Source organism: Chinchilla lanigera, unplaced genomic scaffold (genome assembly GCF_000276665.1).
Source record: "Chinchilla lanigera isolate Chin_1 unplaced genomic scaffold, ChiLan1.0 scaffold00036, whole genome shotgun sequence".
Classification (NCBI taxonomy): domain Eukaryota; kingdom Metazoa; phylum Chordata; class Mammalia; order Rodentia; family Chinchillidae; genus Chinchilla; species Chinchilla lanigera.
In genome coordinates, this window is record NW_004955437.1 from 9221004 (window position 1) to 9248960 (window position 27957).

General features: G+C 40.5%; 1 protein-coding gene across 1 annotated transcript in view; it reads right to left on the reverse strand.

Annotated features, from left to right (window-relative positions):
* Positions 1–413: 413 nt before the first annotated feature.
* Znf318 (zinc finger protein 318) overlaps positions 414–27957 on the reverse strand; it is a gene marked incomplete at its 5' end in the record, with an annotated part of 37605 nt that continues 10061 nt past the window's right edge. Inside the window, 9 exon segments of the mRNA XM_013516978.1 lie at positions 414–832; positions 2466–2619; positions 10289–11437; positions 11732–11850; positions 12696–12795; positions 13253–13456; positions 21651–21952; positions 24171–24270; positions 25675–27099. Coding sequence (XP_013372432.1) covers positions 2497–2619; positions 10289–11437; positions 11732–11850; positions 12696–12795; positions 13253–13456; positions 21651–21952; positions 24171–24270; positions 25675–27099 — 3522 coding nt within the window.

Sequence of the window (27957 nt, forward strand, 5' to 3'; positions counted from 1 at the left end):
CACTATGTAGTTCAGGCTGGCCTTGAACTCACAGTGATCTTCCTGCCTCAGCCTCCCCGAGTGCTGGGATTACAGACATGCACCACCATGTCCAGTGGGATACAGGTTTGTTTTTTTTGTTGTTGTTGTTGTTTTTTTTTTTAAGGGATACAGGGTTTTAATCTGGGATGATGAAAATATCACATACTTCATGATGTGAATTTCACTTCAATTTTTTCCAGAAGCACCTGAGATAGCAGTCACAACAATGCTTAAAATTGGGAAAGTAGAGACTAGAAGAGGATATGAGAAGAGATTCAGATAGTGTTGGTCATTTTCTTTTTGATTAGATGTTGATTACCAAGGTGTGCTGACTTCATGAAAATTGAGCTTAACAAATGTGACGTGTGCTTTAAAAAAATATGAACATTATATTTTAATACAAACTTTTATTTTTAAAAAGTTACACAGTTACCAATAGCAATTCTATTTGTAGGTATACACCCAAGAAAACTGAAAATATATATCCTCTCAAAAACTTGCACATGAATATAGCAGCATTATTCATAATTGCTCCAAAGTGGAAATAACCAAAATGTCCACCAACTAATGGATAAACAAAACATGGTGTATATCAACGATATATTATGTGGTGAAGCAATGATACATGACACCATATGGATGAATGTTGAGAACATCATGCTAAATGAAAGAAGCCAGACACAAAAGACCACAGGCTGTATGATTCATGTTCAGAATAGGTAAAGCCATAGAGACAGAAAACAGACTGGTGACTGCCCATCTTAGGGGCAGCTTGAGAGCAGTGGTAATTGGGAGTTTTTGCCGATGGGTTCTGGGGGAGAGATGATGAAAATATTCTAGAATTAGTGGCAGTGGCAGCTGTACAACTTGAAGGTATTAAAAAGCAAAGAACTGTATATTTTGAGATAGTGAATTTTATGCTACAAAAAAATAAATCAGCTGTTCTGTGAATTATATTTCAATAAAAAGTAGATTTTAAGTATTTCATCACTTATATGTAAACTACAGAATATCAAATAAAAGAAATACAAAGGAGAAAACATTATTCAAAAATGTCCCCTTTTCCACTGCCTACTTCCCAAATCAGTACACCTCAGCCTTATACTTTAGACACCCGAACTAAGGTCTGAGCTGTAAGCCAGGAGATGGAGGTATAAATGTGGATCACAGTTTGGAATTCCAGCCTGTGACCAACACTTGTGCTTATCCCTGGAAAGGATAATATGATGGTTGATGAGAAACAGACCTCGGGTTGGAGCAAGAGAGATAAAGTGGTAGTGACCACGTGCTGGCAGACCTGGCATCAGGTTGCTTTTCACTGCTTCACCCACAGAGTCATGTTTTAGGCATGAGTAGACCTCAATGGCCATAATCTCAGTTGCAAGAGGCCCTGGGATGCTTTTTACCCTTTACTTTTTATTCTGTTGAAAGCTTAGGTTGTGTATTATACACTTTTAAAAAATATTTCAAGTATCACAAGTATTCCTAAAAGTTACCAAAACCATAGACTTAGTTGCATAGTAAATTACACCTCCAGGACTCTAAAAATGCATAATTTACCAGTTAGTAACAAAACTAGGCCAATAGTTTTCTGGGTGCATCTGGAATTGGGGTAGCTCAGACTTAAATGAATCTTAGAGTTTTAAGGACTTAAAGGTCAAATTTTATTGGGTTCTGGTTCTCATTTCCACTGTATTGCTGAGTTCCAAGTATAAAGAAGAGTAAGAGCTATTGGCATTTTAGATGGACAGAGTAAGGTATTTCCTTGGTATTCTGGAATGATGCAGTGAACGGGGAGGTAGTTAACACTGAGTGAAAACCAGCCGACAATTCTGAAGTTTGATATCAGAGATTTTTTTTTTTTTTTTTTGGTCTTTTTGAGACAGGGTCTCACTATGCAGTTCAGGCTGGTCTTGAACTGACTTTGTAGCCCAGGCTGGCCTCAAACTCACAGTGATCCTCCTGCCTCAGCCTCCAGAGTACTGGGATTACAGGTATGTACCACCACACCTGGCTATATCCAAGATTTTTTTAAACATTCTCTTTGTGACTGACTCCCTCCCTTGAGGCTCCTTTGCCTACTGACACTCCACTCCTTTAAGGACCTATCTAATTTTACTGATTCTTGCATGAACTTGTAAGGCAGGCTATAAACAAGACAGAAGATATTCTACTTTCTGGGGATTTGGAGGTATAGGGAGAATGGGAAGGCCTGAAGCCCACAATTTTAATGTAAGTATCATGGCACAAAATGGAGATGGAAGTTTAACAGATAATTTATCCAATGTAGAATGAGATGTGTGGTGAAAACTCTAAAATACACACCCATTATATCCAGTCTACTTTTCTCCTCCTCTGATACAAAGACACAGATACATTCACTCATCCAACTCACCATTTCCTGGTAGCTAAAATGCCTGGGCATTCTCCACAGCCATACCTACCTTCTGGAAGTCAGACCCTAGAGGTGACTGCCTACTGGTCACAAGGGTGTTCATCATTTCCATGATCTCCGTGACTTCTATCTTTACACTCCTGGAGCAGGAATGTCTGCTGCAGTGCTTCCTTTTGTAAATGTGCAGGCTTTTGGAATTGTTCCTGGAAAGAAAAGGAGAGTGATGAGTGAGAACCTGTAAAAATGTGATGATAGTGTTTATGTAAATAGGCTATGGGAAACTAAACGGAACCTTAGCAGGGGCATAGTTTCTAAGAGATGAAAGAAAATACTACTTCAATATGGTTGATTTCATCTTTTTGCTTTCTCCACTTCCTCTACCTTTTGTTCTCTGTGTATGTAACTATGTCTTTATTTTCATCCTGCTCATTCACTTCTTTTAAACATATTCATTTCCCTGATTTTCTACAAAACTCTTCTTTTTCCTGATTTCCCATGAATGGAATGAATAGAGGCATGTAAAGCTTTAAATCATTATGAGTAGATATATATCTTGCACTATTTTGCATCCAACAAAATGGTATCTTTTGTGTTCCTGCATGAAAGCTTTGTGGAGACAAGTATCTAGATTCATATAATTTAACAAACCAGTACTTGGCTATCAGTGGATATACATAGCTCAATAGAGATACAGGCAACAGGAAGAGGAAGAAAGGGAGATGAATGATAGGAGATTCTTTAAGAAGGTACGGTGCCGGGGCCAGGAATGTAACTCAGCAGCACAAGTCCTGCCTGGCACATACACAGTCCTGAGTTTGATTTCTGGTACCAAAACAAAAAAAAAAGTATGGTGCTTAGCATGGGTGGGAGTAGAGAGGTTTAGAAGTCTTGAGGGACAAAGCAGGACCTACTTGTAACTGTGGAAAGTAGATGAGAGGCATAAAGACAGGATGTACCAAATGAGACAGCTCTAAAAACATTTTTTAATACATAAAAGTATCCAGAAGAGAAAAAAAACTCCAAAACCTTGGCAATAATTCTGCAGCACCAGATAATCCTTACTGACATAAACGTATTTTATGTGTGCACATGCATACATATTTTATGGGTATAACGTATTTTTATATAAAATGCATTTTCATGGTCAGAAGGTAGAAACACAGAAAGTAAAAGCACTGCTCTGCATTCTTCCAAGACAAACCTTGAACACTTTTTTGTGTCCAGAAATGAAATTGATTTAGTCCTGATAACAAGAGGATGCCGGCCATAGTAAGAGGATGCTGAATTATTCCTGCAGTCAAATCAGAGAGGCTTACGGTTTGGCTGATTTCAACATACTTATCTGGCTGGAAGAAGAAAGGGGGCCATCTGAACATCAGAACCCTCGAAGTATTTTTTTTTTTTTTTTTTTTGTGGTTGCTTTTGTTTGTTGTAATTCTAAAGTTAGTTTGCCCTCCTCATCTTTAGTTTCTCTTCTAGGAGCTGCTGTATTGGCAGTGTGTACCCTTGCTAGCCTGGGAACATTACTCCAGAATACTGACGAAATGAGGGGCCACTGGCAGCCTTGACATACACACCCTACTACAGATGGGTGTTTTGTATATGGACAGTTGGCTTCTGAAGTGCTAAGCAATCGCAAACTACAATCAGCAATTCAGTTTTTACTCACTTATAAATTGCTAAATATTAAGGTTCAGTTAAGAAGTACAGCTACTATTACTGCACTGACTATTGCATCAAATTTTTATCGCACACCTTATGTGCCAAGCAACTGTGAACTATGAATATGATGATGAAGTAGCAGCAAGCAAAGACAAATTCCTGCTTCAGAGAGTTTATAATGCAGGTGGGTCAGGTATTAATCAAAGAAACACACATATGTAAAATTATAAACCATGTTAAGGCCGGGTGTGGTGGCACACGTCTGTAATCCCAGCACTCGGGAGGCTGAGGCAGGAGGATTGTTGCAAGTTTGAGACCAGCCTGGGCTACAAAGTGAGCTCAAGGCTAGCCTGAACTGCATAGTGAGACCCTGTCTCAAAAAGACAGAAAATTAAATAAATAAACCATATTAAGCGCTGTAACATAAACATTCATGTTTATGAATTACCTTCCTCCAAAAATGTGAGACAAGGGCAGCTCAGGATAGTAGTGATTTTTTTTTAAGAGTAATAGAATCCTCAGTGAAAGTTAACTGCTTATTTACCAATAACTACCATTATTTTATACATAACTTTTTAAGCTAAAAAGTTGGAAAATTAAACTCTAAGAAGAAATGTTCTTATAATCTACTTCTGTATGTCTGTGTTCTCACACAAATCATTGACTTTGTTTAGGATCTCAGCCTCCACTTAGCAAGTTTTGTTAAAGTGAGAAGAAGCAGAGTTTAGGAAGAGATTCAGAACAAAACAAAAACAATGCACCTCATTTAAGTGTTATAAGCTATCTGTTGTCTGAATCCTCACCCCTTAAAAACAAGGCATAATGTTCCTATTGGATTCCTGTGTCCTGTATGTCTACTACTCATTCTTCCTCAGACCTTGAATCTGGATATCTGATGAGACAGACATATATTCTGGTATGTTCTACTATTGAAACACTACATAATTTATGGACCTTTTAGAGATGAAGCAGCATGGGATAAGGTGGGACAACTTTCCTGCATTACTCAGCAGTATTAGCAGAATGATAAATATTAAAAGCATTACATGCCTTGTGGGTAGAATGGCAGCTTACAAGGTAGGAAGCCTCCATTCAGAAAACCAAGGGAATTTTTTGAGGGTTATTTATACAACTTAAAGCACATGTGGATATTTGCCCACATTTAACCATCACTGATGTTCATTTGTGCTCACATGAGGGGGCCCAATAAAAATTGTTCCTGATGTTTGCAGAAGTCTAAAACATAGCTGTTTTATATAGAAACCACATGTAAAGATCAGGGCCATTCCTTGCATGTGCTTTGTCTCCAAGTTGAAATTTTATTCAATACTGTGATGGGAGGGCATAAAAAGAAATACACCCTACCTCTTGGTGCTAGCTACAAAGTTAGACTCCTGACCCTTTCTTTTCACACAGCTTTTCTGGATGCGCTTCAAAGCTAGATCCCAAGGGACAGAATCGAAGGGAAAGAAATCAGTACCACTACCCACCCAGACTATGGAATCCTAAAAGCTCTCCCTTTCCTGGTTCAGGGCAGACACAAAAAAAATGCCATTCCTGCAACTCTTAGAAATGTGCCTTCTAGAAAAAGCTCCAGATTGGTAGATGACTTTGGTGTAAATCCTGAAGCTACCCAGAAATTGTAAGAGTTATTACCAAAATTTAAGCTCTAAGTACCCCAGCCCCAACTACCTAAACTGGTTTTGCCCTTCCTGAAATTTGCTTCTTTTCCCTTATCATTCCTCTCCTGACCCCCGCTTACCTAGCGGGGAAGATTTTAACTTCCTCAAAGAGTGAGGTTAAGACCGGCATATGATTAATTTCTCCCCACTGTTTCCCTAAACTCATCTATCTTTTCCCAGAGAGATTAAACAAGAAATAAATAGGTCTGAAAGTCACTGCAAACTAGCATTTTTTAACTCTTATGTTCCAAAATTCCTATAGCTAACATCCTAGGATAAGAAAGAAAATAAGTGGGAAAACAAACCTCTCCAAAGCTTAAGAGTTTAAGCTTTATTAAAAGACACCTTTTTGAGAGAGTCTGTGGTTTCCAGGTCAAAAGTGTGCTGAATTCAGGCTATGGCTGAAAAAGCATACCTAGAGATTACTCAGGACAGCCTGACCCTGTAAACATCTGGTGCTGAAATGGGGATAATGATCCTCATCTTAAAAGAACCCTATGACACAGTGAGATAAAGCACCTTGTCAAAATATTATAGTGAATAGCGGAGGCATTTTTAATGAGTAGCTCTCTCAAATGTTTCCTTTCCACAACGTGAAAAGGGGCCATGATGACTTCTAAATTGACATTACTGAAGGCTCTAGAAAAATTTAGTAGCCTACTAAAATTCAACCTAAGGATTCTGCAGCTCTGTACACATGTAAATAAGGAAAAAAGAATCCTGAGAATAAGACTATTACATCACCTTTGAGGAATAGGTTAAGGGAAAGGACTCAGAAGTCTATGTTGAGCCAGGTTACAAACTGCTGACCAGAGGGATGGCAGAAGGAAACTGGAACAGAGATTAGAAAATCTGAAGACTGACTCCCTGATTCCAAACAGCATCTCAGCAAGAACCTGACTGTCCTAAGGAAACTCAGTTCCTAGAAGAGCCTGAGCCAAAACAAGGGATTATAAGAGCTTCACAGTAAGAAGACACCAATACCAACCACTGAGGTCTCTCACCACCTATGTGGCAGCACAGAGGTATAGACTATCTAATCTAGTATTTTGGTACCAAGGAAGTAGCTCTGACAATTGGGGGAAAAAATGAATGGAGGTAGAAACAAACAAGTCAGTAAAGGTTCACTATTTTAGTCTTCCTTTGAAGTTCAAATGTGTGTGGTTTCAAAACAACAATCCAGAAAGAAACATGAGATTAATGCATTTATTCCACGAAATTAACACATTAAAAATAAAGTTAAACGTGTTCAAGCCAACTTATAAATTCTTTAATCTTTTTAACAAATGTACAACCCAAAACACCACACTGGTGGAAATAATTTGGGATAGGGAGAGGTAGAAGAAGGGATACATACAGGTTTGTGGAACAGAATGAGTTCAATCTCAAGACACATTTTAAATCTTCTGCCTCTTCCAACAAAAATGGTTGCTAAACAGTTTAACACAAAGTACTAGTGGAGCACAGTACAATGAGCGAATGTAATTTTAAAAATGAAAGCAATTCCCCAAAAACATATCTGCTCCTGGGATTGGGCCATGCATGAATAAGCCTTACCGATTTGCTGTCTTCTGAGAGTCTGCCAGAGTTTCTTCCACGTTTACTGAGGCCATTTCCAAATAGGTTTGTGGGCCAGCAGGACCATCTCAAGCAACAGCAACAGTAAGAAGGGAAGTATGGGAGTTGACATGCCAATAAGGGAAGTAAAGAAACATAAACAAAAGGGCTACTCACGCTGCATTTCAAACAATGTTAAGGCAGGCCCATCCAAATGGAAGCCTAAGAGATGAACAATTCTTCCTTTGTCAGTAGAAGCTTTCCATTTCAACAAGCTTTTTTCCCCGTGCTTCTCCCAGAGATCCATCAGTTGTCCAGGAAATTTGGCAGGAATACAACACAGTAGGTGGAGAAGTCAGCTCTCTGGTTTCCCCCCTCTCCCACATTCTACAAATAGCAACATCAAAGCCAAAATACAATCAGAGCACACTATGTGGTGAACAGATAGACATTTGACTTTAATGACAACATAGGAGAAAATAATTTGGCCAAAAGATAAAAAAAAAATTAACAGAATTTTTTTTTTTTACAGATACATATATAAGTTATGATTGGTTTGCCTCATACTGTAAGGGGAAAGGACAAAAGGAAAGGAGGTACATTTTTTAGCTTCCATAAATATTTACTATAAGATGTTGACTGCACCTCATGGTGCAGGTTCCAGATGAGATTGCCAACCAGTCCTGGATTATCTGGGGATCCAATTTCTAGAAGCCCGTTTGGTTCATCCACAAGGAGCCCTGGGTGTTTAGTCATGAACACTGGATTCTGCGTGGTCCTGGAAGGGACTGACTGCAGCTTCATCAGTCATTTCCTGAGGGACCATATTGCCTCCAACTACCAGCTCCCCTGAAAGGGACCCTGAAGCTGAAGTTTTGACCAAATTCAAAGGGTTCTCATTGTCCTCATTTGCTTGAAGAACTGCTATCTCTGTAATGGAGACATTTGGGATTTCTAGCTGTAGTGGTCCCATCTCCAAGGAGCTACACTTAGGAGGGTCATCTGGATCAGAGAATGGAGAACACAGTTTCTCTTTCAGAATGCCAGATGTCCGTGAGACAAAGTCAACGAGATCTGGAAGGCAAGGAGATGGTCCAAGGCCTACAGGACTAACTGTTCCTGATTCCAACCTGAGTGAGTCTTGCTTCTGTAACTGGGAAACTTCTTCTGCTTCTTCATGCAGCCTTCCCCCTGACAACAGGTCAAGGGCCTGATGTGTTCTCTCTGGGCTGCCCAAGCCACAGTCAACATTTTCTATAGGAAGTCCAGTCTTCAAAATGTTGGGAGAAGTGATCCTCCTACTTACAGGATTAGAGGAATTATGTTCACCCTCTGTTGCAAAGTTAAGCACCAGGGTTTTGCGACAATCTAATGGAAACCCAGAAAAAGATGAGACTGCTTCTAAGTCACTGGGGGTAGAGGGATTGTACCCTGTAGATGATACAGAAGTTTCTTCACATGCTTTCTGAGACAGGGTAGTTGGAGATCTATGTCCTGGATCTAACTGAGTATCACAGAAATCAGTGCATTTCTCTCCCAGATTCCCCAGAGCAGCAAGCTCCTTTACCTTTAAGTGTGTAGCTTCAAGGTCTGCTAAGGCCTTGCTTTCTATTGTTGCTGTTAATTCTGGATGAACGTCTCGAAGATTCACAGTTTCCACTTCAGGTTTCTCTGGGCTCTTGTTCTCATCCCAAACAGCCAACTCATAGAACATTTTACCTTGAACATCCTTTGATCTTTCTTTTTGGAGTTTGAAACTTCTGTATCTAGAAGTTCTGAAAGCTGATTCTGGAGTTGAATTTTCTAGCCATTCTTCACTACCACCTGAAACTCCTTGTTCCTGGGGATTATCTGTTAAATATGTATCTGGTCTTGCTGGATACTGAAGAAGCAATTCCGGGGTAGAAATTTTCCCTGGCTTATCTTGTGGATTCGGGATGAAAGACCTATCTTCTGATGGAAATGAGTCTATTTTTGCCTTTGTAGAGGAGAGACCCTGTGCATTCAATTCAGTGATTACTTTACTTGGAGTTTCATGTCCTGTCACTAATTTCTTAGACTGTTCAGGCTCCCTGTCAATCATTAGCAACTCTGGCTGTTCTACTTCTCCCTCCCACATGTATCTGTTCTCATGCTTCAAATTAGAATCTTCTATGCTATGGGGCCCAGAGTTGGCACCTGCTCCCTCTTTAACTGTTACCCTTCCTTTTACTTCAGTGTTTGTCTCCATTTCACTTTTTCCATAATCCTTAGAGCTGTGGAGCTCCTGGTTTTCCTTATTTTGGTTACCAGAATTTATGAGGTGAACTACCATTTTCTGAGATTCCTTGGTATGACATTGTGTACCTGACAGCTGAGGATCTAGGTCTACACCAGGTGGCCCCGGCTCTCCCAAGTCAAGTTCAATTTGCCCCTTTGAAGCTAGATCCCTATCACTGTTACTCTGGAAAGCGCTATTAGTCCACATGGCTGAAGTGTCTGTCTTTGGAGTAGTTTTATGAGGTCTGTTTTGGCACAACCTTGTCAGAGGTTGTAAGAAGCTATAGCTACTATCTCTGCTTTTTGAGTCTGTTTCCTTTACAATTGACCGTTTCCCTACAGACACCACAGTTTCTACAATGGGATTTTCATGGTTCCTGACTATGGGAGCAGTGACCAAGCCTCTGTCTTGAGGCATCTCCTTTTGAGAGGTACTGCTGGTCAGGGGAGAAGTAGAAGTATATGAATTTTCAGTTTTAGATAGGTGGCTATTTTCCCCATTAGCCAATGGACCACTACTCAGCTTAGTCTCAGAGGCCCCTTTTCCACCACTACTATAGAATATGTCATACAGATCTTTAGCATTGGCTGTAGCTAAGCATGAATTTCGCTTCTCTACCTTTTTGGCCTGTTCACTGAACACACTTGAGAGCGGTGGAGGAGGACGCACTAACATAGAAAATAGAGTCTGGTCCCAGTCACTCTCACTCACCCCAGGAGCTGTCTCATCAGAAGGAATGGCAGCTGGCTGTGCTGAGGCCTTGAAGGCTACAGGCAACACTGAGTTCAGAATGTTAGGACCCAGGAAGCCAGAACTGAGAGTCTGAGATACAGCTGAGTTTGATTTTCCTGGAGTCAAGACCACATTTGCTTGAGCAGGAGATGGAGCAGTGGGATGAGGTATAACTGGAGGTGGGGGAGGTGGAGGAGGAGATGGAGGAGGAGATGGTGGAGGAGGAGGTGGAGGAGGAGGGGGAGGGGGAGGAAGAGGTGGCGGCGGTGGCGGCAACATTTGCTCAGGTATATGGGATGGCTCATTCTTTTCAGCCAGCACTTTTTCCTCTGGAGACCCTTTTAGAATCACTTCTTCTCCTCCAAAAGCTTTGGAGATGATGTCTGGAGGCAAGAGGAGATCAGCTGAAGACTCTTTAACCACTGGCAGAGGTTTAGCAGTAGTTCCAGAGGACTTGATGGACAGAAAGGTGTTAAGAGGGGCAGGCTTGCTCACTGTAGCTGAAGCTGACTTGCGGAGTACTGTGGATGGGATAGGCAGGTTGGGTCGGATTTTAGTCTGTGCTGAAGTTGTCACAACAGGCATCCAGGGGCTGGTATGTGCAACAACAGTTTTCCCAGATAGCTTGATTTTGATGGGCTTTGCCTTCCCAGTTTCAGCTTTGCCATCTTCTTTATCCTTACTGCTTTCCACAATCTCTTCTTTAAGGATACTTGGGGCTACCTCTGAACTCTTTTCCTCTTCTTTTTCTGACTTCTTCCAGCTGAATTTCCCAAAAGATGATGATGTTGGTGATTCCTTCTTCACCTCTTCTTTTAATTGGAGTTTGATGTTCAGATTCCTTTTATTTTCAGCTTTTTCAGGGGAGTTCCAACACTCAGAGACTTGGTCTTCTAATTCCATACAGATCTTGTCACTCTCCTTTGTTTCTTTCACAACCTTTGCCTTTTTTTCTTTCTCCTCTTTTTGTTTCTCCCTAAGTTTGCGCTTTAGCTCATTTTGCCGTCGCCGTTCTTTCTCTAGGACCACAGCAAATGGGTTAGGCTGACGGTCTAGGTTCCGCCGCTCCAGATTCCGCCGCTCCAGATTCCGCCTTGCCTCATACAATGGATTTTCATCCATGTATTTCTGGGAAGAGAAAAGATAAAGGCTCAACAAGTGGTCAAAATACTGTAAGAAAATCTTGACCCCTGCCATTGTTCGAATTCACTTAGCAGAAATCCCTAAAATAATCTTTTTGAGTAATCTTTTTTCTGTGAGCTGTTCTGTTAGCTCTGCATCTCTCATTAGGATCAGGAAGAACCTTGTAGTTGTTACATGGAATTTAAAGTGTCAGTGATTATTTCTGACTCTGAAATTTTACAAAGTCAAAGGAATTACTACAGAAGGTGTTAAACTCCACAGGGTATTACAAAAACCAACCTTGTATTTGTCATTGTGTTCGTGACCCTTCACATGTTGCTCTCCAGAAATTGGATCGCCCAAAAGTTCTTCACAGAGTAGGCAGTAAAATCCAGTAATAGGAATCAGAAACTCACAGCCTGAAAGAAATAGAAGTTAAGGAAATAAGTCTTTTCCACAAAGGTTCAGGTTGACAGTAACCAAAGGAAATCTCACCAATCCTTTGTAGAACGATGGTTGTAGTATCAAGGACCTTACCTACTCTGAAGTCAGAAGTAGCACTTTAGATGAATCCCAAGGGCATGGTCCTCCCAATCTAAGCCTTGAACTCTCAACCTCTATTCCTTCCACCTCTTGTGAATACTAGCTGGCTAACTGAAGAGTTTCCTATTTCTGTTGCTAATTCTCCTTGAACTCCAAGTAGCACTAAGCATATTGGGAGGTTTACAACAGCCAAAACAGCCTACTACCATTTATATGAGGATCTCACATGTTGGTATTAAGTACTCAGGAGTCTATCTTCTATAGAGCTAAAGCATGTGGTACCCATCGATTATCTGTGAAGGTAAGAAATTGTAAAGTTTTAAGATGAACTTTTTACTTTTCAACTTATGGCCTAACTCAAAATATTTTAAGAGTTCTTAGTTGAAAAGGTAAATTACTACACCTTTTACTGTCCTTTAAATCTGGACTTCAAATAAATAAGATTTTAGGGCATAACCTAATGATAAAGACAGTTGTTCTGCTCTACTTTAAGTGGTACTTATATATTGAATATCTATTAGATTTCTGGCGTGTAGAGATCACTGTTTTTTTCTATCTTTTGGTCCTAACACACTACTGTGTATATCAAAGCCATTCTTACAGTTTTATTAAAAGGAATAGCTGAGTCTATGCTATACTGCTTCCTGGTACTTTAACTTAGAGACATGTCTTCCTCAAATGAATGTATGGAAACCATAACAGAGGTAGGGAGGAAACATACCTTTTGCAGGAACAGTTATCTTGTCAGTATGCTTTAGAGCATCTTGCTTGGCCTCACTCTGGGTCTTTGAAGCCCAAGGTCTGTGGTAGGGATCCAGTGTCTATTTGCAAGAGGCAGAGGTGCTCACACAACAGCACTAAAAACTCAACGACCCACTTTTCTTTTCTCTCTTTTTCCCCCATGTATAAGACCAGGGAAGCAGAAGCCCCTACCTATCTACCCCCCACCCATTCCCTCGGCCAACTGTTTAAATGGAAACCACCTGTGGAAAAGGTAAATAACATGTTAGAGCAAGTACTAGAAATGGATAAAATGAAACAAAAAAAATTAGGCATGTAAGGCATCAAGAGGCAGAAGCCTCACTTACACTTGTCATGATGTTTAATTCTAGGCAGGTCCCCTGAACTGAGCCCTAGGGATCATGTCTCCTTTATTAATATCTCTTGGCTCTTCAGATTGAGAATTTTTCATTTTCCAGCTTCATAATGCAGATGGGCATAAAGAAGTTGGAAGGTAAGGAGGGTGACAGTGGAAACAACAGAGGGCAAAATACCTACCTGTGTGTGCTTCTCATGGTGCATGTGGGTGAAGAAGTCAAACATAGTCCCACAGATGGTACTGCAGCTTTTGCACCAGTGGTTGCCAGCATCATAATACTCACAGCCAGCAACAGGCTGATCACACTGCTTAGCAGGTGGCTGGGGGCTTTCAGCAGGCTTAGGGCTCTTCACACAGGTCTTCTCATGGTTTACCTTTGATTCCTAGAGGAGAAAAACCTGCACTTACAGAAGAATTCAAGACAATCCACACTTCTGTTAGAAAAAGTGGCCATAGTAATAGGAATGTGGTTGTAGGACTACATTTCCAATGCCTAAAAAGTCATACAAGCTGGGGATAACCAAGACTCCACGCTTCAAAGAGAACTAATTAGATCCCATAATTTTCTCATATCATGGAGAGTAAATCGTAACAGTAGTATACTTGTTTACACATCCTAAATACCTCTAGAATACCACTCCAGATTGTGAAAACACTTGGTGCCTATGAAAAGAGAAACTGAAGAACAGAGTGGTAGGGGTCTTTTCACTGTATAACCTTTGGCAGACATTGAGTGTGTTACCTATGTAATCATGTACAATGGTTAAATTTTAAAATTATAAGGCAATTAAAGAAGAAAAATTAAAATGCAAAGTTAACTGACAAGTTAAGAGTAAATGAAGAAAACTGGTGATAGTGAACTCAAATATCACATGCATTCTGATATGGAAAACTGTAGTAGTACTGGTTAATGTCAGTATGTAAGGTACAGAAAAAAGATAATTTTGTCACACAGAGAACATAAGTATGCATGGGGAGTTACAGCAGAAAAGAAAAGGAAACTGGGCATGTGGAATACTAATAGGTGAAGATAAGGGATTGCAAAAGGGAAAAAAGAGATACCCTTTTCTTAACAGCGTCACTAAAGAGATCACACTCAGAAGGGAATCATAAAGTTCCTCCACTGATGGTGGGAATATTAACTGGTATCATCTTCTGGAAGGCAATCTAGGAATACGTATCGCAGACCTCAAAAATTATAGACACTTTTGACCCAGCAACTTGATTCCTTCACATTGAGCCTAAGGAAATTATTATGTCAAGCAAAGGTGATTTGATTGGTCAGATAAATTCTGCTGTTCACGTGGGGAAAAAACCCACAAAATAAAGTCATTAAAAGTTAATACTGGGATGAGGTATAGCTCAGCAGCATGATGCCTGCCTGGCAAGTACAAGATCCTGAGTTTGATTTCCAGTTCCAAAAAAATAAATAAAATAAAATAAAAGTTAACATTAAAGGGCTGGAGATGTAGCTCAATGGTAGAGCACTCGCCTAGCATGTACGAGGCACTAGGTTCAATCCCCTGTACTGAAAAAGAGAAAAAAAATTATAGTAGTATGTTTATTGACATGGAAATCTGTTCATGATTGTTATGGTTGTTACATTGTGTCAACTTGGGGAGTGGAGAGGTTTGGCTAAGTGACTCAGCAGGAAGCCAGGGTGCTTACTTTGTATGCATCCTGAGCACCTGGAAGAGAAGGGCATGGAGATTATGTGAGAGCTACACGCCCCTTAGGTGGGAGTAGCCTGTTTACAATGTAAGGGAGGGAAAGAGGCTGCTTGCCGCCATTCCTCCCATTCTGCCCGTTGGCTGCTTTGCTTTCGGCTGCCATTCCCTGCTTTGCTCTTGTTGCTTTGCTAGCTTCTCCCTCGGAGCCAGCCAAGTATGGACTGAAACCTCCACAAACTGTAAGCTAAATAAACCTTTCCTTCTTTAATTTTGGGCATTGGGTATTTTGTCTCAGCAAGAGAAAAGTAACCAAGACAGAATTTGGTACCAGAGGAGTGGGGTCGCTGCTGTGACTATACCTGACCATGTGGTTCAAGAGCCTTTGGAAATGGCTTGTGGGAAGTGTTTGGAAAGGTTCCGAGATGTTGCCTGAAAGAGAAGCGCTAGAAAACCTTCGGCTGTTCTGTCTGGGAGATTCTGGTCAGAGCTTGGAAGACCAGAAAGCTGATAGAAATCTTGCCAGTAAAGACCGGGTTTGGGAGGTTTCTGCTGGGAAAAAGCACTTCATTGGTTGTTGGACTCTAGACGATGTGTGTTATGGCTTGGCAAAAAGTTTGTGTGCATTGTGCTCATGTCCAGAGACTTTGCCTAAGACTAAGATTAAGGGCGGCAGGGGACTGATTAATCTGGCAAAAGAAATTTCAAGGCAGTCGAATGTTGGGGAAGTGGCATGGCTATTGTTGGGGGCTTTTAGCCAGATTTATATTGAGAATCAAGAGCAAAGAGCCCAGCAGAATGATTTAAAATGTTGTGAGTTTGGCCACAAATAAAGCTGTGGACTGCAGAGATAAGGCTGAGAAGATCTCTATTGCTGAGAAGGAACAGGAGAATAGAAAAGATGGCTGAGGGCATCACAAGAAGCAGCAAGTCTCCACTCTTTGCAGCCTCAAAACTGCAAAGGTGACAGACCTTGCCTTGAGAAGGAAGCCTCAGAGCACCAGGTTCCAGAATGGCGGCAGCATAGAAAATCTGCTCCTCAGAATTGGATTCAGAGTGCCCAGCGATCCAGGTACTCGACCCTTATGGCCAAGAGAGAGGAAAGCTTTCCTACTGCTCCAGGTGGCAGCAGACCTTGGCATCATCCACATGGCCCTGGCTTTAGGTGCGTGGAGAATGCAAGAGTTCTGAGGTTTAAGAGGCTTCCACCCAGATTTCAGAAGGCCTGGGAGGCCAGGCAGTATTCCCGAGGGGGTAGTGTGTGAAGCTGTGAGTGTGAAGCAAAAGGGGCACTGGAGACCTCAGAAGTTTAGAAAAGCCAGGACTGTGGATCATCTAAGGAAGGCTGCAAGGAAGGAGCAAAGCAGGCCTAAGAGAGAAGCCGTGGAAGCTGTAACCACTGGAAGTGCCATAGGGGTGGACTCATGCAATCCCTTTGGAGCTCACAATGTGCCACAAGTTGCTTCGGATGCTGCATGTGGAATTACAGCACATGTTAGCTCTGCTGGATTTTGGACTTGCTTTGGTCCCAATGCTCTGTATCCCCGTTTGTACCTTTTGCAATGGTACTGCTTATTTTGTGCCACTGAATGTTGGAAGTGTTTAACTTTTCATTTGTACAGGGGGGTCATAGCTAAGAGTTTGCCTTCACCTCGGAGGAGACTTGGGACTTGGACTCTGCAACAGTGCTGAAATGTTAGGACTTTGGCAATTCTTGCAGATGGACTAAATGCCTTTTACATAAAAGGATGTACATGAGTCTTTAGGAAGTGAAATGTTATGGTTCTAATGTAATATAATGTCTTTGTATCTGGAAACTGGTTTAAAGAAATGTGTCTGGTTGCCAAGTTAACAAGGGGTGGAGTGTTATGGTTGATACATTGTGTCAACTTGGGGAGTGGAGAGGTTTGGCTAAGTGACTCAGCAGGAAGCCAGGGTGCTTACTTTGTATGCATCCTGAGCCCCTGGAAGAGAAGGGCAGGGAGATTATGTGAGAGCTACACGCCCCTTAGGTGGGGGCAGCCTGTTTACAATGTAAGGGAGGGAAAGAGTGTCCTATTCTGCCCGTTTGCTCTGGCTGCTTTGCTTTCGGCTGCCATTCCCTGCTTTGCTCTTGTTGCTTTGCTAGCTTCTCCCTCGGAGCCAGCCAAGTATGGACTGAAACCTCCACAAACTGTAAGCTAAATAAACCTTTCCTTCCTTCATTTTGGGCGTTGGGTATTTTGTCTCAGCGAGAGAAAAATAACCAAGACAATGATATACCGAGAAAAGTAACAAAACACATATGCATAAACATAGGCATAGAGATATGTAAAGAGGTATAGACTGTGAAAAGTTATTTTATCCAAAAGACCTTCTCTAACCACTTTATAACCCTCTTCTTAGACTCTCACTATGTAGCCCACGCTGACCTCAAACTCATGGTGATCTTCTCGCCTCTGCCTCCCAAGTGCTGGGATTACAGGTGTGCACCACTATGATCAGCTCCTTTTTAGGCATTTTTCCTTACTTAATACACGACTGTATATTTATTGTGTTTTCTCCTATTTCATGAAAACAGTCTATACTGTTTCCTGTTACAGTTCCCCTATCTAGACTGGTGCCTGACATTTTCTTAGTGATCATTAAATATTTGTTAAATGAATTTATAAACAAAGGAATAATATACAGAATAATATACACCAAGATATAACAGCTTTCTCTAAGTAGATGGAGTTGTGGGCTTTTGTACATGCATACTTTTCTGAATTGAATAGAAAGAGAAAACAGCAAACCCAACTATATATTTTAATTAATTAATTAACTAATTAATTAATTAATTTTTGTCTTTTTTGAGATAGGGTCTCGCTATGTAGTTCAGGCTGGCCTTGAGCTCACTTTGTAGCCCAGGCTGGTCTCGAACTTGCAAAGATCCTCTTGCCTCAGCCTCTTGAGTGCGGGAGTTACAGGCGTGCGCCACCATGCCCAGCTTCTGACTATATATTTTAAAGAAAAGCAAAGGTCTAGGGGTACAGCTCAGTGGTATGGCATCTGCTTAGCATGTACTACATCCTAGGTTCAATTCTTGGCATCACAAAAAAAAAAAAAAAAAAGAAAAAGAGAGGCAGAAGAAGCAAAGAACAATGAAAAACTAAGGACAGGTAAGAAAGTTCACAGGCATAACATTCCTTACTACTGAGATGAAAACTAAATTGTAACCTACCCCTATGGTAGCTTTAGAAAATGTAAAGACTTAGCCATGTTAAGACTATATTATTATGGTGTTGGTATAGAAGGAGAAGCCTACTATATAAAAGGTAAAATTGAAAACTACTGAATGCTTAAATAGTAGCTGAGCCTGGTGGCACATGTCTGTAATCCCAGAACTTGGGATGGTGAGGCAGGAGTTTGAGGCCAGGTTAGACTACAAAGTGAGTTCAAAGCAAGGCTGAACTACATAGCAAGACTCTGTCTCAAAAAAAAAAAAAAAAATACAGTGAAGGACACACTGCCAGGACCAGGGACATAGCTCAGCGGCATAGCACCTGCCCAGTACGCACAAGGTCCTGAGTTCGATTACCAGTACAAAAAAAAAGGACACACCGCCACTAGTCTCCCTTATGATACTTCCCCCTTCCTCTTATTTCAAACACATTTATCCCATCATTCACACCACTTTCTGCAGCAGCTCTGAAAATCCTCTTTTCTGAGTATCTGTAGCTGCACTGTCCTGGTCACCTTGATATCCAGAATTGATTTTAAACATTTACATTTCATGGTCATTTTGACTTTGAGGAAAACCCAAAAGTCACACAGTGCCAGATTCAGTGAAGAAGGTGCATGAGGACACACCATCATGTTTATATGTGCCTGCCTTCCTGTTGGTAGCACTTAGCAGCAGTGCTTTTGATCTTTTGATGCTTTTTTGATCACATCTTGTAAAGACACAGAAGGACTTCACCAGTGCTTCAGGAAGTAGCAACAAGTTAAATGTGTTTGAAGTGAGGAGAAGCATTCTGGAGAGGGGGCTAATGGCAATGTGTCTGTTACTGTACTACTTTTTAAAAAATTAAACATTCACTGTGTATTTTGATCACAACTTAAATAAGTCAACTAAAAAGGGTCAGAATTTTTAAGCTCTTCTGCCAGTAAAGGTCCTGGACTCAAGATCTAGATATAAAGAGACAAGAGTCTATCTGATTAAGAAAGAAATTAAGAGCTTGGTTGATGGATAACACAGCACATCCTCTTCCCTATCCCTCAATAGCAACTGAGAACCAACTATGTGCCTGACATACTGGATGATGTGAAAATAAAAATATAAATCAGTTATGCTTCTTTATCTTAAAAAAATCTCTCCTTTAGTGGAGGAAACAGACATGAGAATAGTCTTTAAATAAGACAATGAAATAAATCTTACAAAGAAACAAGGAATTTATTATGGAAATGCTAAAGCAAGGTTGACTGGCTGGGTGTGGTGGCATAGGTCTATAATCCCAGCACTTTGGAGGCTGAGGCAGGAAGATTGCTGCGAGTTCAAGGTGAGCCTGGGCTACAAAGTGAGTTCAAGGCCAGCCTGAACTACATAGTGAAACCTTGTCGCAGATGAAAAAAAAAGAAAGGCTGACTAAATCTGGATAGAATTCTGACAGAAATGTAGGAAGGATTATTCATCAAGTTGATCCTCAATGGATAAGTAGGATTCCAAGAAAGATTATTCCTGGCTTTATTAATGAGAAATCAGAGAGGTTTAAAAGTGTATTACACATCTGGAAGACTGTGAGCACTGTGAGGTGATAGGCATGTAAGATATAGTGTAACATTTTGTGAGTACTACTCATAACTATGTGCTGGGCATTTATCTGTATACTGGTGACTATGTTGGAGAATATGACAGACACAACCCCTGATTCCTTGAATGTTAAAATTTAATTGGGGGAACACGTGTAATTATATAATTACAACTGTCATAAATGGAAAAAAGGAAAATTATAAGGTATTATGAACAAATTTAATAATCTGATGAATCAAGGAGGGGAACAGAAGTAATTTAAGCTGTGATCTGAAGAAAAACCATACATTAGAAGAGAGAATAAGAGCCAGGCGTGGTGGTGCACGCCTGTAATCCCAGCACTCAGGAGGCTGAGACAGGAGGATCGTTTTGAGTTCAAGGCCAGCCTGGGCTACAAAGTGAGCTCAAGGTCAGCCTGAACTGCATAGCAAAACCATGTCTCAAAAAGACAAAAAAAAAAAAAAAAAAAAAAGAAAAGAAAAGAAGAAGAAAAGAAAGAATAAGAAAAGAGTTGGGCTTGCATGGTAAAGAAAGGCAAGATGTAAAGGCATTACAGTGAATTTATGTTTAAGGAAGAAAAAGGCCAGTAAAGAAATGACAGTTATCAAGAAGGAAGAGGCATGCAATGAGACTAAAAGGGTAGGTCAGACAGTATTACAATGACTAGCTGAATGTGAAGAAAGGATTAAGAATGTTGCAGTACAAGCAAGAATTTAAGTAGATGGAAATGAGAGATGGTAAGGTGAGTGCAATTGAGACTCACTTTGAAGAGAGGTAAAGAATTTGTAGTTGATTGAGTATAGGGCAGTTAGTGAGAGGAAAGTACAGAGAATGCTTTTGAAGTTGTCAGCATGAAAACTGCTGGGATACCCAGGCATGGTGGCACAGACTTACAATTCTAGCTGCTCAGGAGACTTAGACAGAAAAAGTCTGAGGTCAGCCTGGGCAATTTACTGAGACTGTGTGTAAAAATAAAAATACAGCTCAGTGGTAAAGTATTTGTCTAGCATGCATGAGTCTCTGGGTTCAACCCACAGTACAGAAAGGAAGGAAGGAAAGAAGAAACGCAGGTGGGCAGGCAAGCAGGTGGGCAGGTGGGGAGGAAGGCAGGAAGGTGAAAGGGCAGGATGTCGGATAGCGGTGCTATTCATCAAGAATGGATAACACCAGAGAATGGGCTGTTACACCCTCAGAAGAATCATTTCAGCTCAAATATAAAACTGGAAGTTGCCACATAGTATTTCCAATAGAACTAGATGAAATGGCTTAAGAAGAAAGAGTAGGATTCTGAAGAACTGAGCTAGGAATGAGCCCTGACAAACTCAAATATTTAAAGATCATATAAGAGAGGGACAAACAGTAAAGACCAAGCTGCAGTAGCCAGTGCCCTAAAAGAAAAAGAAGTGTGACAGAAGACAAAAGAAAACATTTGTAGCAGAAAGTATTTCCCTGTGTTGAATGCTGCTGATTGGAGAACTGAAACATAGCCAGTGGTTTCAGCAACAGTGGTACACATGAACATGGGTGCTAAATATGAACCTCCCCAAACGGCATATATTGTATAAGCTGTGAATACATTGGACTGGATAGGTTAAGGAATAAATGGTGCAACAAGAACATGGAAGTCTATGAATACTAAGGATTTTAGATTCTATTTTGTGAGCAACAGGGAATGGCTAAAATTCTGAAGAAGAGTACCATGATTTGGTTTACGCTTTAAGAGAATGTAAACACTAAGAACTATAAATATGTGCCCTCCCTCCAAAAGCGAATGGGATCAAGAGATGGGTGGAGCAGAGAGGTAGGGAAGAGAAAGGGGGTGAAAAAAGCAATTAAGATGTATTATGTACACGTACCAACTCCCCAGAAAGAATATAAACATTACATACTATAAACATACTAATTTTAAAAAAAGAATAAACTGAAGGCTTATACACAGAAAATATAAAATAAATTCTTCAGGACACAAACCATCATCTTGCACTAGAAAATATACAAGTCAAAAATACCAAAAACCAAAAAAAGAAAGAAAAGAAAAGAACTGTAACAAGAGAATACTCTGAAAAATGAATCTAAGAAAATGTTATAAAGCTTCTGTAGGAGTTCAAGGATAGACAAAAACATAAGCTGAGTTGTTACCTTAATGCTAGAAGACTTTGAGGAGGCCAACATTTTCTCTGGGCTCTTAGATTTTTCTGCTTTCCCAGGCTTCTCAGTAAGCTCTTTACTGTCATTTGAAGATTTCTGGGCTTTATCAAAGATGTTAATTCCTAAGATCTGAGCCACTTTGTCAAGTTCAGATTGCTTCTTTTCTGCCTCTTCTGCTTCCTGCCGTAGCTCTGCAATATCCTTCATGATGTTATCTTGCAGCCGACTCATCTCCACCAGGAGTGGGTCTTTGTGACCGTCCTTCTCCCTTTGCTTCTTGCGTAGCATCTCCCCTGAGTATTCAAATGCCAATAGAAAAAAATAGGGGAAATTAAATGAGTCATTTTTTATTTAAAGTAATGACATATCAGGGCTTTATGGTTATAAACTCATTTTCCACAAAGGTTTCTGAGAACAAGTGAGACTCCCTTTCCATCTCATATGCAGGGGCAGGATAGTTGATCACATTATCCTTCCCGTAGGCTGACTGCTAAGCATGTATGAACAGGCTTCAGGGTTCCACCAACTCCCTAAATGGTATATAGACATCTGTGTGCATGGATCCCTAAAAAGATTAATAAATACTGTAATTATGAATACAGCAGCTGTTCTTTCTTCAGGGAGCCAAAATATTATTCAGAGGGTAAAAACATTAAAAGTCACACATCTTAGCTGATTTAAGGACACTACCAACTCCCATGTGAGTTTTAGTTTTTGCCTCAGGCTCACCTAATGTTATCCCCTATTTTAAATTGCAGGTCCTCATAGGCTGATCTTTGCAGAATAAATTTCTTATCCTTAAACAATTCAAACAAGCAATTTTATCATCTACTGTTATTTCATACTATCAACAAGCTGCAGTATTTAGAGGCCTTGTGACCATCTTTCCTTATTGTGTATAGTAATTCCTAAAAGCAGAGATGAAGAGATGGAATAAAAAGTAAGGCATCACAGAACATCCTGGGGCAAAAAGTAAGGATGTGCTCAAAAGTGATAAGGGGTTACTAAAAAGACATGGAGCCAGCTCATGAGGCCTTCACTAGCTAAATCTGAGACAATCTGAGCATGAAAATACATGATAAAGAAAGATTATAACCTGCTACTACTGAAGAATCTGTGAGTTCACACCGATATAAATGAGTACACAAATAGGAGTAGGGGTTGAAAAGTTCCTCCTTATGGTAGAAACCACCTAATAAAGGTAGAAGCAATGATGAAATTGGAAAATTATTTAATAATAATCGTAACATATTTGGGCAAGAATTATTAATGGATGTTAAACTAGTAGGTAGAAATCTGAGGAGTAACTGAAGTTTATATAACCTTAAAGTATCTCCCCTATAAAATACTTATTAATTTAAAAGGATAAAATAGTAACTTTATGGTGGAGAAACATGGCAGACACCAACATTAACCAAATGATCAAAGTTAACATCACCAGTAATGGAATAAATGAACACATGGAATAAACTTATCGCTTCCTTAATAGACCTGCAAAAAGTGAATACCCAAATTTAATTATAAGGAAACATCAGACAAACCAAAATTAAGAAACACGCTATAAAATATGCACCCTCTTCTCCAATGTCAATGTTATAAAACACAGGCTCAGGAGTGTTATTAAAAGATAGAAGACTAAAAGAGTCTATCAGCTGAATGTGATGAATAAGCCTGCATTTCTTTTGCTGTAAAGAACATTACTGGGGGGCTGGGGATTTAGCTCAATGGCACAGCGCCTACCTGGCAAGCGCAAGGTCGTGAGTTTGATTCCCGGTACCGGAAAAAAACCAAAAAAAAAACAAAAAAACAAAAAAACAAAAAACAAAAGAACATTACTGGGAGCTGGGCATGGTGGCACATGCCTGTAATCACAGCATTCTGGGAGGTTGAGGTAGGAGGACTGAAAGTTTAAGGCCAGCCTGGGCAACTTAGTGACTTAGACTTAGCAAGAACTTTTCTTAAAAATAAAACTAAGAAAGGGTAGGGGATGTATGTAGGTCAGTGCAAAGGCTCTAGGTTCAATTCCCAGCAACACACACACACCTGTAAGGATGCACGCACACACACAAAAATTACTAAGATAACTGGTAAAATACAAGTAAGACTGGTGGACTACATAATAGCACCATATTTGTTAATTTCCTAATTTTTATTAGTGTACTATGTGTTATGTATATATATTTTTTATTGATAGGAAATACATACTTAAATACTTAGGGTTAAACAACAGCCATTATCTATAACTTACTCTAAACAGTTCAGGAAAAAAAAAAAAACACACATAGACTGAGATAAAGAAATAAAAGACTAGAGCAAATGTAGTAAGATGTTAATAATCTGGGAAAAAAGTGCTTTCTTTATTATGGCTTCATGTATGGGGACAGTAAAGACTCTATGTCATAATTGTTTCTTTAAAGTGAGACTTTGGGTCACTGAACCTGCATGAGAGTACCAGCATGTCCTCTGTTCAAATCACTACAAAAAAGGCAGCCATACACAGCTGTCTGATACCTTGTTGTTTATGTAGCCGCTCCAACTCGGTCCTGAGATAGTACATTTTCTTCTGGCGGGCTTCCCGATCACTTTTCAGTTTTTCTCTCTCTTCAATAACCTACAGAGTACAAAATGGTAAGACAGTACCTCAGCCTCCAACATCCTTTTTCTACTATTCTCTTCCAGAAACCCTCATGCTAGGTATCTTAACCCAGAGATTAAATGCCTACACAATGAGGCACTGATTTTTTTTCCCCACAACATTCAACATTTTGGCCTTTATTTACATTTTCTATATTTCATACCAGAGAAACCATGCAATTACTTGAACATGTGTCTGGTTTATTTCACTTAAGAGTATGGTCTCAAGGTGCATTTTGTAGTCAAAAATGATACTTTATTCTGTTCAGATTCCAGAATAGAATTATCCTCCTTTTCAGAACTATACTACCCAGAAAGTGCTATTCTTATGTAGCAACCACCTAAAGTCACTGACGGTGACTACTAAACACTGCTTCTGAGCCAAAGGGAGCTGTGGAGAAGGAAACTGTGTCATGGGTGAGGCACTATAATAGTCATGTTTCATGTTATTGAATCCTTACATTTTCTGTTACAGTAAGAAAACTGAGCTGATATAAAGTTAACTTACCCGGTTACAGTGACAGATTTAAAATACAAGTATATTTGTCCTAAAGCTCATGATCTTTAAACTGTATTACTACCACCTACCAGAAAAAAAAATAAGGCTTGTCTCTGATAGGCCAATGAAAATAAATCTATGTGTTACCAGCTTGATTTAAGTGCTAGTCTCTTAGAGGGAAAGTAATGAGAAAGTTCTCAGTCTTCCAGACCTTCCTGTCTCTAAGGTTTTGTTTTTGGTTTTGGTTTTTTTTGGTCTTTTTCAGACAGAGTCTAGCTATGCAGTTCAGGCTGGCCTTGAGCTCACTTTGTAGCCCAGGCTGGTCTCCAACTCACAATGATCCTCCTGCCTCAGCCTCCCGAGTGCTGGGATTACAGGCGTGCACCACCATGCCTGGCTCTTAAGGTCTTAAGTTTTGTCTTTATTGAATCTATTTCCCTTCTTTCCAAAAAACACTTCAATAAAACTAAAGCCTAAAGTTCAGGGTATCTGAGTATAACAGAAAATTAAGAGGAAGTATTTTTTTGCCTTCAAAGGATTATCTATTTTTTATTTTTAATCTTGTCAAAAACAAGACTATGGGATACTTTAAGGTTCTTCTCTCCTTCACTCACTGTTCTCTAAGGCTATCAATATGGATTGAGAAATAAATATTGAAAAGTCTAACAATCTGAATGGAACTTATGGCCATACTTTGTTTAGCTATAAGGACAAAATACATGAGAAGATTAAGGGGCTGTTTACATTTACATAGGGTGATGACTGCACCCTCCACAGGACTTAAAGTAGAAGGCCCTTACAGATCTCAGCCCCCTCTAAAACACAAATTTCTGTTAAAATAAAAAACTCAGGCGTAAGACCCCCCGCCAAATGAATATCCACCTTCTGCTTCTGGGAGGCACGGTTCTTCTCATCGGAGATTTTCTCTGGGTTGTATCTTATGAGTGGTGGGATAGACACCTGGACAGGTACTTGGGCAGTAGGAACTGAGTCTGGCACTGACTCCTCCTGTTTGGGCTTGTCAGGAGTCACAGTGGGGATGACACGGAGGTTGGGACGGCTCCGAGAAGCTTGTTTGGTTAGTGGCATTATTCTATGAAGCTCAGGTAGAAGCGGGGTTGCTGGCTGAGATGCAGGGTACAAGGGCCATCTTGCAGCTGCATAGGCCATGTAGGACCTATAAGCATCGAAGGAGGCAGCAGGGATGGCTGGTCCCTGGTAGTTTGGAGGTATCCGAGCTGCGGCAAACTGAGAGTCCTGTGGCACATGAAACTGAGATAATGAAGCAGAGTGGGGAAGCCTAATTGGGGTAGAAGATGCGGAGGGCAATACACACCTGACTGCAACAGCTGACTGAAACCCACCACCAACTACCTTGGGTCTTGAAATATGACCTACTGGATGGTCAGATTTTAGGAAGGGAGGGCTGTGTTTTGTGAGTAGGTAAGGATCTATCGAGGAGGCTGAGTGTGGATGGGACCCCTCAGGGGAGTGTGCATTGCCACGGTGTGTCTCCCTGTCATCCAGTCTATGGGGATCTGAGGAGTACCGATCAACCGAGAAACGGCGGTCAACAGAGGAACGGTCTGCTGAAAAGTGTCGGTCAACAGAAGAACGCCGGTCAGTTGTGGAGCGTGATGATGGCTTCTTGCCGTGAAGTCGCTCTTGAGTGCGCACAGCCAGTTGACTAATCTCTGCTACTCCGATATCCAGCCCTATGGTCTTTAGCAAGTCATGAATCTTGGCATATTCGGGATTGGTCTCTTCTAGGGATTCCCCCTTTATAGCTGGAGATGAAGAGGGGAGGGAGCTTGTTTTCTGCCTTATAACTTCACTCTCAGAGTCCCCAGGGGCCTTTGGTGGGGACTCTGCCTTAAAGTCCTCTTCTTCATCCCCATAGAGAAATTTCTCCTCATCTTCAATGTCAGGAAAGCTTCGGCGTCTTTTCTCCTGTGTGCTGGTAGAATCCGCCAACATGCTCAGAATGCGGGAAAACCCACTTCCATCCTGGCTAGCTCTCTCATGGGGCAGTAAGAAGTCTGTTGGTCCCTCAGCCTTCAAATCCAGGTTTTCCTTGTGGCACAGAAAGCTTCCAAATTTTTCTCTGAGGGGACTGCTGTCTTTGGGCACCCCAGAGAGGGGACCCCATTGGTAGAGGTTGCCCTGAGGTTCTTTCAGGGCAGTCTCCACTGTTGTCTCCTTATCTTCAATCTCTGAGGCAAAAGCTGCAATAGCACCACTTAGTGGAAGAGGTGAGTGTCCAGCATGATCCTGGCTAGCGCTGGTGCTGCTGGAAAAACTGCCAAGCTGCAAAGACAAACATGACTGATTTAGACCCAAGAAGAATCTCAGGATATTAGTAGCTGGGATAAACACTTTAAAATCTTGTTCTTTCTGAATCAATAGAGGAGATACAAGTCTACGTAAATGAAGAGTGTCCTTAGCCAAGTTTGAGATATGGGTCCCCATCTCTCCAGATGTCTCTGCTCCAAGAAACTGAGGCAGACTGCATGGAATTCCCACTTTCACCCTTTTAAAAGTCTTTTTCAAGGAATCTGATTTCAAAAGGATTTTAGAGATCTCACAGCTTATTTTCATTTCTGTGGATCCCCAAAAGAAAACACATAAAAGTGGTGCTGCTTTAAAGTGTCAACAGTAATTCTAGACTTTTAACTAGATTAAGCAGGCACCACTTGCTTTTGTAAATACCCTCAGTAACTTCTTTGGAAGCCTTTACCTAGACTAGTGGTCTTGCCCAACCATCTTTTCATAAGAGAGGAATAAGAGTAAGGCACAGGATGATGAGGTAACTTATCTAAAAATCACACAGCAAGTTGATGGCAGAAGTGGGTCCAAAATCAGAATCACTTGCTTTCTGGTTTAGGATCCTACAACTTACACATTTGTTGTTTTTTTAAAAGGACATGAGGAAATTCAAATCACCTCCTCCTTTTGCCCTTTAAGTTTCATTTCCAAGAAACCCATATTCAAAGATTCCTACAAGACTATCATAAAGAAAAAACTTACAGTAGATAATCTCCATAATGTCTCTTTAGAAAGCCTAGAAATCTGACAATGGAAGCCCTCTATCAATCCATTATAAGACCCACAGTTTCACCTGGAGATTCCTATAAAGTACAGCTTACAGGTATAACAACATTGGCT